At 32.9% G+C, this 13300-nt stretch overlaps 1 protein-coding gene across 1 annotated transcript in view; it reads left to right on the forward strand.

The window, feature by feature from the left end:
* Window positions 1–13300, forward strand: part of LOC129946729 (amyloid protein-binding protein 2) — an 83492-nt gene that overhangs the window by 64110 nt on the left and 6082 nt on the right. Inside the window, exons 2-6 of the mRNA XM_056057024.1 lie at window positions 625–1049; window positions 1115–1342; window positions 1406–1507; window positions 9317–9830; window positions 9938–10261. Coding sequence (XP_055912999.1) covers window positions 625–1049; window positions 1115–1342; window positions 1406–1507; window positions 9317–9830; window positions 9938–10261 — 1593 coding nt within the window. The remainder of the gene's footprint in view (window positions 1–624; window positions 1050–1114; window positions 1343–1405; window positions 1508–9316; window positions 9831–9937; window positions 10262–13300) is intronic.

Consider the following 13300-nt stretch of genomic DNA (forward strand, 5'->3'; position numbering starts at 1 on the left):
AAACACACTAACATTACTAGTCTTTTACGTTTCGTAAAGAACTCAAATAGGTTTAATTAATATCAGAGAAAGGACTCGTGTGGTGCCACAACTTGCATAAGTGTGTCCTATTCCATCCCGGACAGCCACTTCAACCTAACATAGCTTTGGTAAGGATCAATAACTACTATGCCGATGCTTTAACCTAGCCCTGACTTGATAAAAGCATCTTTCGGAGTCATCTCGTCTCTGACACATTTTTAAATTCATTTAAAATACCAGATTTTTCTAGGAGTTGATTCCGTTCTATAATCTTTTTCTTGCCTCTATGAAATGAGGAAAAGAATAGATCTACTCAGATCCCATTAAGTTGACGCGACTTTCAGTTTAATCACCCCTCATTTATATTTATCATTGAACTGAAAGTAAAGACATATAGCTATGATCTGTCTCACTTCCCTTAGAAACAACAAGTCGCGTCATTTTAAACTTTTTCTTCCATCCGCCTACTTACTTAATGTGGTCTACTTACTAATTACATCTCGTCAATCCTATTAATAATTATTAATTCTATTTTAATTGCGACAACTTGCAATAATTTATTCTTATTAACTTCATTATTTTTTTTTTCTTTTCAATTTTCAGATGTCACGAATAGAAAAACTCAAGAGTATGCTTTTCGAGCAACTTTCAGATTTGGAAATATTTTCTCGTCTCCTTAATTTCGATCCATCACGCCAAAAGCTTTTCAAATGTCTAACATCTTTGAATAGCAGTAATAAACCATTGGCAACACACTTACAAAATAAATACATCATGAGATATCGATTAGCTCCGAAAATGGTTGATAAAACAACATCATTTGAAATGATTTCGAAAACTACAAATCAAACTTTTGCCGAAGACTTTGATATGGATGCGATAGGATTTGGAATGCGATTGGGATCGTTTTTCTCAGAAGCTGGTCTTCTATCGGAGAGTATTAATGTTTTGTCATGTGTTGCGAGTAGATTAGAACAGATGTCAGATGATGATACAACAACACTTGTTCGATTGGACTGTTTACAAAGGTTTGGATATCTCCTTTTGAAAAAGTCTTGTTCTTTAAATGTGTAATGTTTTTCTTTTTTTTTAGACTATTACATTCGGAAGCGGCCTTATGTAGCTTTAAATCAGCCGAACACACTTACAATCAAATTGCGGCAATTCTAAAAAAAGTTTCACCCGAGAGCATCCCCAAAGGTCTTCTAGCTAATGTCTATATACAAATCTCGTGCATGTACTTTGCACGAAGCGAATTCGATAATAGTCATAAATGGAGTGTAAGTGCTATGCGAAGTCTTACAAGTTCCACAGCCGAAAAGTAAGTAACAATACAAATTTTTAACGTATTTCTTTTTTGTTAATAATTTGTATATTGTAATAGAATTGCAGTTGATGTATTGCGACAGGCGGCGAAATCTTGTGTGGTGAAGCGTGACTTCCACATGGCGAATATGTTGATATGTCAAGCCAGTCGCAGAGCAAGGTATATTTTTATTTGAATTGAAATATATATAATTTTGTTACTTAATTAAAGTAGCTTTGTCGTCATATTCATGAAATCATTGTCATCATCATCATCATGAACGAAGTGAGGGATTCTATAGATATTTCTTTTCTTTTTCTATTCAACTAGATACCGTGTGTAATAATAAGGTTGTCGACAGATATTGTAGAAATATAATACATAAATAGGGAGTCGTTGGCATCCGAGGTTAGACAACAATTTGCATTGTATTGTGATTTAAGTTATTGTGGTGTTTTGGAGCTAGACTTATATCTTGTCACAACAGAAAAATCGGTTCTTGCATTCGAGCTAGATAATTGATTTTATCTTCCGGTTGTAAATATTGTATTTGAAATTGCATTTTTTAAAGAAGTCACTTTGTCCTAAAAAAAATAATGATTATCATTTAGTTCAATTGATATGATAGGAAAAAGCTATAAACACAGATGTCTGTTAAACATTGAAATTCCCACGATTATTTAGTTTTTTTTTGCAATTGAATGACACCAGTTGTTTTGTGCAACACATCATCAATCAAACTGTTTGTAATACAAGATAGAATGTGGAAAAAACAGTCTTTAATTAGTTTCGACACTTAAAAAACATCGGCAGATAAAATATGACGTGTAATCTATTTATAGTTCGAATAATTATTTTTTGTACTTGTTTTGTTTTACATTTAGAATCTGTTATTGATTTGACAAATAATGAAACACATATATTTTTTTAAACTCATAGCTTTAATAAATTGACTGGATATTTAAAAAAAACCTTCGAATAAAATTCCCCAATTTGTTTGGCAAAAACCATTACTGAGAGAGTTTTATAGACAAGTTTATGATAATCGATGAAGAATGCAGCCCTAATATACCTATTAACTATCAACAAGATACTTGATAGATATCAACAAATTAAATGAGTTGTTATTATGATTATCAACAATAGACTGTAATCGATTATGAATTTTAATATATAGATAGATAGATAGATTTATTGTTTATTTTCCAAATTTAAGTTTACAAAAAAGTAATATTCCTTAATTATAAGACATGACTATAAAAGCCGTCTGCCCGAGTTTAACAAAATGAACATAATAAAGTATTATAACAGGTATGTTTAAAATGTTCTTCAATTATAGCTCTTCTATATTTCGATGCTTGTTGACAATAGTTGTTCAATTTTTTCCAGTCACCGCCATTTAAAATCATTTTCATTTCTGGTTCCTCCAGTTCTAGTTTCCCAAAAAAATGAATCCTGAACTCCTTTAAGACAGGACATCTTCCCAGGAAGTGATAAATAGTGCAGAAAATGTGCAAATCATCTCTTTGAGGTATAAAGTTAAGGTCCCTAATTTCTCCTCTGGTCTTAAAACAGTAGATATTGTATCAGTTGAGTATTTTTCATTAAAATATTTGTTTTCGCAAAGATTATGGTTTGGATTATGGTTGAAGTTAGTGCTTTTTCAATGCTTTCCGCTCGCATTTTTTCATCCACCGCTTTAATGAAATTATCGAACTCTTCCTTCCATTGATGGATATTATCTATAGTAATCCTTAAAGGCTGACCAGCGAGCTCTGCGAATGCTTTTCAATGTTCATAAAACAATATTCTCTTCTCTATCCAGTAACTTGCTATTCGCTTGGTCAACCTTTCTCCGTCCAGTACCATAGTTTTCCCAATGAAGTTGAAATAAAGTCGCAATGTTTCTATGAATAGTGGTGAAATTCCTGTTTCAACAAATAGCATATGGTTTGGTGAGGATTGTGGAAACTTGAAAATTCGCTTTAAGAACAATCGGAGCAGTTTTTCTACTGTATCCTATGATTTGTATCCCCACACTTGAGCTCCATAGAGCATTATTGATTTGGAAACTGCCTGGAATAATTGGTATTTTATTCTAATCGATATATGTTTATTTTCCAGACAGTTTTTCCATGCGGCACTTATAGCTGCTTTAGATGAAGATAGCTTCACCTGAAAGTGTTGTCCCATGTTCATGTTGCAGCAGATATTTATTCCCAAACATTTATATGACTTTAATGTTTCTAATTCCTGTCCATCAAAAACCACTTTTTATTCCTAGCGTAGCATCCACCTCCTTTTCTAAGCATTCAGCCTCCATTCATCACAGTATTTTTTCAGCTGATTAATCATTCCCTGTAAACGTTCTGGTGTGTTCGCAAGAACCACCAAATCATCTGCATACATCAAAACTTTAATAAGGATTACCCCAATTCTTACACCACCACATAAATAATCGGAAATGTCGTCTATACATTATGAATGCTTGCGGACTTAAATTGCATCCTTGTTTCACACCTGTAACCGTTTCAAACAAATTTGACAGTTGGCTGCAGAAGTCGTTTGTTCATACAATTTTTCAATCAAGTTGCTAAATTTTCTTAATAGACCTACATTGTACAATTTATAAAAAAGTGTGCTTCTGTCCACCGTATCAAATACAGCTTTTAGGTAAAAAAAACGCATATAACTTTATCTTTTCTCTAATAAATGTCTGCGCTGTCGTATTCAAAATGAAGATTTGATCTATGGTCCTGCCTGGAATTCGCTTAAGCATCTGCTTTGTGAAGTCCAACTCTTAAAACGTCTTGCCTCTATAATTATCAGCCTGATTAGGGTCTCCTTTTTTAAGGATTGGAAAGATTACGATCTGCTGGAAGCTCATAGGGACGTCTCCAGTTTCAAATATTCGATTCGATCATTGGCATATTTGAAAAATTCAATAGGAATGCCGTCAGTTCCTGGTGCTTTGCGATCTTTACTTTTTACTGACTAGCCTCTTACTTCTGCTTGAGTGATGGGTTTATCCAAAATCCAAATTAGTACATCTAGTCTTGCATACTGAAATCGAGAGGATTCAGCATATTACTGAAATATGTTTTTAGCTGTGCTGCATTGATATTAAGTCTAATTTAAAATGTTCTTCCATTTATTTTATTGAGCATTTTTCACAGAGTTGCCGCGTTCTTGCATTGCGAAATTTTGGTTGCTGTGATTCTTTGAAACTCTATTTTCTTGATTTGGCAGATGTTTTTGTAATCTTTTTTTTTTGCATTTAAATACATAAGATTGTAGTTGATTTCATCGTACTTACGGTAGAGTTCTTAAAGAGCGAAAGATTTCCTTCTCTGTTTTATTTTGTTGGCATTATTGTGAATGATTTTTTTGATAGACATTGTATTACGGATATAATCAAAATAGATACACAACAATTTTCTTATCAACCAGAAATTCTTGGTTGAGAAAAAAAGAAAAAGAGTTATGATGAAGCGTATGTAAATCAGTAAATGCTCCGAGCATTACGGGATTCTTTACCCAACGGATTTAGACGAACACATGTAAAGTGTAACTACTTTTTTTTAATTTTTACTTTGTCTAGTAAAAATCAATTGATTCATTAAAAACTTTAGACTTTCCAAATAAGCCTTCCTAGGGGTATTAAACGATGATGCAAAAATTAAACCAATCAAATTCGGCATTACATTCCAAATATATTTAAATTGGAAGCGGCCTTAAAATTCTTTTCTCAAGGAAAGTACCAATTGAGCTTGGAAAAGACTTTAATATTGGCATGGCACAACCAGCGGCGTCAGTTATTCTTATTGAATTACTTCGGGTTTACTTCAGCATTTTCCTTACAACACAAGGACTCTCTTCCACCAACTCAATGTCATATAAAGAAACAAAGTAATTTTTTATAAGAGCAACTTATGTACATTTTTGCACAGAGATTTTTTTTTTAATGGCCAAAAGATAACAAATACTTCACACTTGATACATCTAACAAAATAAATGAAGTTTTGACAAATATTCGCAATCGGTCTAAAATTACCAGTTGATACATAATACCAATTTATCAAATAATTGATAGAAATTATCGACCTTCAAATTGAGGCCCTTATTACGAGAAGCGAATCGAACGTTCGACTGAAAGCGAACGTTTTTGAAATCACTCAATTTGTGAATATCATTTTAATATTCACTTCAAAAGTAAACTTGTTTGGAAAGAGAGATGTTAACCCATTTGAACGTCGAAATTTACCCATCTTAATTTTGCTATATAAATGCAAGATTTGAATCAAATAGAAAACGCAGTTTTTAGTCTTTTGATAGTTATATTTTTATTGACTCGTAAAGTACATAGGATAGGGTTATGTATGGAATAACACATCGGACAAATGGCCTCCACGGCTTTGCATGCACATGCGCACTCTTTTGTTGAAATTTTCCATGACCATTCTGCATAAATGTGGCTGATTTTCGTTGATGCAGCGTTGAATCTCCTCCTTTAATGCACGGGTGGTTGTGGGCTTGTTGACATAGACTTGTTATTTCAAATAACCCCATAAAAAGAAGTCTAATGGTGTTAAATCACACGATCTAGGAGGCCAATTTTGAGATGAAAATGTGCTTCATCGCTTAGGATGATTTTGCTCGTAAAATCAGGGTCCATTTGTTTATGTTCAATAATTCATTCAACGTACTCTTTCTCTGTCCATGGTCATTAGGCTTCAATTGTTGTGTTAATTGAATTTTGCAAGCATGAAGACACAGATCTTTGGTGAGTATAGTCTCCATGAATTTTTCAATTAATCTCTTCACAGTTGACGAAGTTAAAACACTATTCCGACCATATTTTGTATGAAATTTTCGAACTGCAGCCGCCAAGCTTTCACTATTTTTGAAATATGCTTTAAGTCGAATTTTCGATTCGCTTCTCGTAATAAGGGCCTGATACTCATAAAAAGGCTGATGGATTCTTACTCGTTGACTGGATCAAAAGAAAGTATATAGATAAAGTGAGAGCAGGATGTGTGTGATGGACTTCAAAGTTATTTTTAAAAGTAAATATTTTTTTAAAATTGTAGCTTCAAGAAAAAATATCTTCGTGGAAAATTAACATGCAAGAACTGATTTGGTAATCCGAATACAGTTGCTTCCTGCTAAATCAATACGATTTAAAGCCTTAAATAAGTCTATCCATTTTGCATTTAAACAAATTTGAACAGCCAAAAAATAGCACCGAATCATATCCAGAAAAATGAATAATTACACCATCATCTCCTCTTTTAGTATCTCAACACGAACAAGTCTTTGGGACTGTGTTCGGAATTTGAAGGCTTTCTAAAGTATTTCCACAAGCGTCTTTCACCATAAATTCATAAAAAAATATTTAAAGTAACCCGCAATTGTATGTTTTAAATCCAATTCATAAAATGTGATAGACTAGTTGCCACTATAAACGATGATTGATGATGAATTATATTTAAAAAAAAAGTCCGTATACGCCCAGTGTACCATTCTTGGAGTTACATTTCCTGAAAGAATAAAATGAAGTCATAATTTGACGGCTTACTTATTATTTGAATTAAATTCGTTTCTTATTTGAAAAAAGTCCAAACAACGTATTAATCAGGGTCAGTTTAAAAATTTAATTTTTGATTAAAATAAATCGAAAACCAACAAGTCCGAACAGTGGACGTCTGAGATTTGTCCGCATTTGTACGCTGCACTTATGAAAGCAGTACAGGAACGAATAGGGAGCATCTTCACATTAAGGGTTATTGAAGTACTACTGATCATTTGTTAACACCTCGACACTAAAAAGTTTTGTAGAAAGGACCAAAGAGCTTTTATCTCGACACGCAAGATATAAGTAAGAAATTATTTTTTTTTTTTCGAATCAAAAGATTTTTACCTTTGGAGAAGTTTTTAACGAAGAAACTGATAAAATTTATGAGGCATAGTCATGTAAACTATTGTTTTAAAGATCAAAGGTAACCATTACCTCGATTTTGTAATGGCCTGTTCTCACTTTGAAAAAAAAAATAAAAACCAAAACAGTTAACAAGTTCTATCACAAAAACGAGGAAAAGTGGTTTGTAAAGGGTTAAACAAATGGATTCTTCTATAGGAAGCAAATAAACTAAGGCAACACAAAAGTACCATGCGTTACAGAAGGTTCAGTTAGGCTCTTAGGCATCCATTGTTTGTGGAGAGCGTGGTTTTGCAAAATTCGTAGGATATAGCTTAGTAAAGCAGCACAAATATCAATAGAAACTGGAACTTCTTTCCATTTGCTTTAATAAAATTCTTCGGTAGTGTTAACAAAATTCATAATTCTTTTAGATTGCATAAATCTTATTGCTCTTATTTCTTTAAATATACCTTCGAGAGATTTAAGACGAAGGACATTACTATTTGAGACTACAAATAGAAATTCTTAATGATTACGAGAGCCTTTACGTCTTTATTGAGAATTTTTTAATGAAGCTTATTGTAACCTAGATATAAGTTTAAAAAGAAACATTTTTTAAGAATTTGTTGTTGGCCTATTAACCCACAAATATTATTTCTAGAACTTAAAATATTCGGATATATTTTTGAATCTGATGATTATATATCGTTGAAGAAATGAAAACAAAAAATGAAACCAATAAAATCTAATCTAATCTAATAAATTTAAATTTAAAAAGAATTAAATATTTAACAAGTCCCTAACCTATTAGGGCCAAAGAAAAAAGATATAAAAACATCGAACCTCCTAGACGGTGACAAGTCAAAAAAGACTGTTCATTGAACTGGATCAAAACAGAGAGCATAAAATATTATGTTTCGCTATATGTTTTGACCATATTAAATGTATATGATTTAAGCCTTCCAGAATATCATTTTTAAAAGAATACAGTTGAAATTAATTCTTACTACTGAATAAAAAAAAAACGTTTAAAAAAAGTCAATGTTAAACCCAAATGGAGACACATTCAGCACCATCTAGTATCTCCTTGACAAGGGCTCAGTTTTAATTCATATCACTTTTAAATATTAAGGGCCTTACCAATAATCAAAATTAAAGCTCACTTAAATATTTAACTGGGTAAATATTTGTCCATACCAATAAACATTTTAATAGTTAGGTTAAGGACTAACGCCCAATTAAATTTACTGTTGGGAAACTCAACTATAAACGGACAGTTAAATTAAACTATGGTTTGCACTGTCGTTTTGACAGCACACGCAGCAAATACTTTTTAACTTTTCAGGTCACCAGAGTTGAGATGTGTTGTGATTGTTTATGCTGAAAAAAAATATTTACCCGTAGCACCGATAAAACTTTGTATCGGCTATTTTTTGAATGTGGTTTAATGTTGTCTTTATATACTTTTTGCCTCCTTGTTTTGGCCATATTTTCCAAGCTATTTATACCTTCTATTATTGAATCGTCTGAATCCATTTCGAAATTTAATTTTAATCAAATATTTTTATTTTGGTTATGTTTGCAAATTTTATAAATGTCTATTCAATGCTGTCTTTTTGACAGAGGATGTAGTAGATATTGTAATAAAGGCCGTGTTTATTTCGGTTATTAGTATACACGCAAATTAACTCGCTGTTAAAACTTAACTCAACGATACCTAAACGTGTGTTTAGCGTTTTTATTATTGGTAAGGCCATTAAACTAGAAATTGATTCGGTATAACTCTCAATTGTTTGAATTTTATCATGAAAAATTGACGAACCTCTTCTAGCCTTTATTAGTTTTAAAAAATGTACTGGTTTCCTTTCTTACTAAAACAATAGCTAGCTTTTAGTTGACAGATTACATTATTTAAACTAACAACAATCATACATCATAAATCATTTTAAACATTTTTTTTGAAACAACCAACAAATAATATAAATATTTTTTTTTCGAAACCCTATCCTAATTTCCTCTTAAATCCCCTTAAAAATTGCGGCTATCCCATTTCAAAATATTTTTTTTAGAACTGTTTTCGGAAAATACCACCAAAAATATGCGGATACTCTATTAGACTATGGATTTTTCCTATTAAATGTTGACTCTATCAATCAAAGTGTCAACGTCTACAAAGATGCACTCGAAATTAAGCGTCAAGTATTCGGCAATCGTAATTATCACGTAGGCTTGGCGCACGAGGATCTCTCCTATGCATACTACGTCCAAGAGTATAGCACGGGAAATTTCCAATGCGCCCGCGAACATGTGGAAAAAGCTGTTGATATAATGAAGGATCTTGTGCCCAGTGATCATCTGATGCTAGCATCAGCTAAACGTGTCAAAGCGCTACTCCTCGAAGAGATAGCTCTCGATAAAATGGCCGCAAATGGGGCGGACGAAGATGGGTTATTGAAGCAGTCTGAGGAACTGCACAAGTGTGCATTGCAGCTATCGCTAGACGTGTTTGGCGAGATGAATGTACAAACGGCAAAACATTATGGTAACCTAGGGAGGTTATACCAGACAATGAGTAGATTTGAGGTAATTGTTTACTTTCAGCTTCCAATAAAAAAAAAAAAACAAGAATACTTTAGGGAAATATGTGTTACACAATTTAAATCCAAAACAATATTCAATTCAATTCTCAGGAGGCAGAACAAATGCACCAAAAAGCAATTAAAATAAAAACCGAATTAATGGGACCCTATGACAATGAGGTTGGCCTCTCCATAGGTCACTTGGCCTCCCTATATAGCTATCAAATGAAAAAATACCGTGAAGCTGAAGAGCTGTATTTGCGTAGCATTGAAATAAGCCTACGATTATTTGGCAAATCCTACTCGGGTCTTGAGTATGATTATCTAGGTCTGTGCCATGTGTACGATACATTGCGTGAATTTGAGAAATACTTGAAATATGCCTCGATATTGGAAAATTGGCAAATGTTGCGTGGCGAAAATAGTATGACAAATGTAAGTTTTCAATAATATATTTTTTTTGTTAGCTTGTGTTTGTTTTGAAGGTTTACTCGTTGTAATATGCGTGTTGTTGGGTATTGGATTGGTTTGTTTATTAGAAAACATTAACGAATGCGAACTTACTAACCTGATCTAGACGTTAGATTACATTTAAATAGTAATAAACATAGACTTATGTTTCTTTTGGAGACATTTTCGTAGTAATATTGAAGAAAGAACTAATTATTATATTTTGTAAGAACTCTGTTAGTTTTTAAATCCGCAAAATCTTATCACCGAACAAAACTTTACTTCAAAAAACAAATACATTTTTAAGATTGAAGAATCTTAATATTGATGCCAAAGTACTAAATTATACAAATATTATTTTGCTAAAAAATAATAAAAATTATTAGTTTTTAGTAGTGGAGCCCAGGGTGCTAAATCGGGATTTACTCGAGCGTCAAAGAGACCTATTGGATTGCAAAGCTTAGATGATAAGAAGAAAAAATGTCATATCATACATAAACTTTCATCGGTGGAGGGAGCGGCTATAAGTTTTCTAAAATGTAAAAAAATAACAGATATTAAAAGCATCCATGTCCTACGTATTTTTGAAAATATATGCATGTTAATCCGATTGTTTCCATGATGGGGGTGGTCGTATCTAAGGGTTGAAAACGGACAAAAAAAATAATCGAGCGCGTCAGATTTTCAAAAGAGATGTTAAGTGAATCTAAAAGAAGGTTCTTATGTAGTAATCTGATGATTTGGATATGACCCAAACTCGCGGCCATTATTAGAATTTTGAAATATTCGAATGCGTCAGATTATGGTACACAGAGGTAGTCAAAAGTATTTACACAATAAACTTTCTTAGTGCACATTCAATTCAAAAAGCTTTTTCATATGTGCTACCTCTGTAGGTATAATATTCGTGAAAATTGAATTATTGCCTTCAAAATAAAAAAAAATTTAGCCACGCTCGAGAAAATCAAGATGACGTTTTTTTACTAGTTTGTAACCCGCCTTCTTTTTATCGTCAATCGAAAATTGTCAGATTAGTGGAATATACACTTTTTAGCATATAACTAACTTACCCTACCTTAATCTGACGCGCTCGAGAACTTCAGATGATCAATTTTTTTTTATTCAATGTGGTACTAGGTATATTAATCTGCCGCGCTTTAGTAAATCCCAAAATCCCCTCTTGGGCTCTCCTACTATTACACAGTGACAGTCTTGTCTAACCGAGCTTGAAAAGTAAACTTTGTAAACGCGCACATTTATAAAAATGCAACTCACCAAAAACGATCGAAATTTCAAGCAAAAACATAATACAAATATCTCCAATTTAACGATGAAAAATAATGCGAATAAATGTCGGTATCCGAGATCTCGTCAATCGCCTCTTTATATGATACCTTAGCTTTAATTCTTGCGTCAACTGAATCGCAAAATGCGATAAACAGAATTTCGTGAAATACCCAGCTGCGGTGAACGACGATGAACATACTAACGTTGAGGGCATTTACTAATAACTACAAAAATGTAGTTGAAATTTCCCTTCCGACGTAGTTTAAAAAATTCGGCTACAAAGTTAGTGGATAATGATTTTGACGTTTCACAAACAGTTGCTCGGTAAAGGCACAAGAATTCAAAATGAAATAAATCGTTCAGAATTTAAATACACTCAAATTGTGTGTTAACCTTGATGTTATTGAATTTAAAAACACAAAAGATAAGTTAAGGTTATCAAACCAAAAATGTTTCTTATTTGACATATTTGCATTTGTCAGTAATATGACAGTTCCGGATTGACTAAGTTTGTAGTGAAATTTTGCATTCACAAAGGTCAAGTTTCAATTATTGGAAAGTTGACTAGAAAGTTAGTCAACGAAAATCTCCCTAAGTATCAAGTCAAGTCCACTTATGTCAAAATGACAGCTAATCATGATTTTTCAATTAACTGGAAGCTAAACTTTATTGCTCTATGAAATATTTATTTTATGCACAATTGCATTTAATGTTTTGTGGGAAAAAGTTCCTTGTACAAATCGTGTTGGACTTGTAGCTTGCCTGAGGAGTGTTTGCTTGACAATAATGTGTTTGCTGAATAATAATGCTGCTTAGTTTTTGCACCAACAATTTAAGTAGAGCTTGTGAAGTAAGGTTCCGAGTTTGAAATGTATGACACTTGAAAAAGTAACTAGTTGCATTGGTCAAAATGTACGTTCGAAGAATGCAGTTGACTGCAAATAAAGTCCCTTATGTTGTCTGGACCTGCCCAAAGCTAGTTAAATGTTGACTACGTACATAGTCACTAGAGTTATGAATGCGTCCATTCTTATGCGGATTCACTTGTTCACTGTTACTACTCGTACGTTTTCTGGAGAGTGAATTTTCCTCTGATGTATGGCTTTCATGTCCAACTAAGCCACATTCCTTGAAGTTTTCTAACAAAACGGTTACAGTCAATCAGGAATACGAATTGTTTTGTTCGAAGATCGTCCGAAGCTTGTATTGCATTTTCAACTATGGACCTCTCCATGACGATTAATTCCAAAAACCATTTTGCGACATTAATGGACAATTCGATCAGTGCCAAAAAGCGAGGTTGTGCTTATCTTCGTCATGTCGATTTATTTTTCGCAAAAACCACAATGTCCAAAAAAAATTAAATGTGTTTATTTAGATGCAACCCATTGCCATAGATTTGGCACGAAGAAACAAAGGAGGAGAGGCCAGAATCAAAAATCGAAATTTTGGGACGAATATCAAAAACTGATCCCCTTTATAAACGCCATGAAAGAGCGCCAAATTTGAATTTTTTCAAACAGTTGGTTTTACTTCTGACCAGCTTCTCCACCTACCTACCCAGGTACGAACTGAACTCCTAACAACCGGTAGAGCTCTCAACTATTACAATAATTGTTGTATTAGCAAGTTTCGTTAATGTTTCGTGCTCCAATTGCTCGTAACAAGGAAATGATTCATATTGTCTAAGAACTCTGAAAAATGTCTCTAAAATTGAGGAGACCTGCATTGTTATAC

The sequence above is a fragment of the Eupeodes corollae genome, chromosome 2 (assembly GCF_945859685.1).
Source record: "Eupeodes corollae chromosome 2, idEupCoro1.1, whole genome shotgun sequence".
NCBI lineage: Eukaryota > Metazoa > Arthropoda > Insecta > Diptera > Syrphidae > Eupeodes > Eupeodes corollae.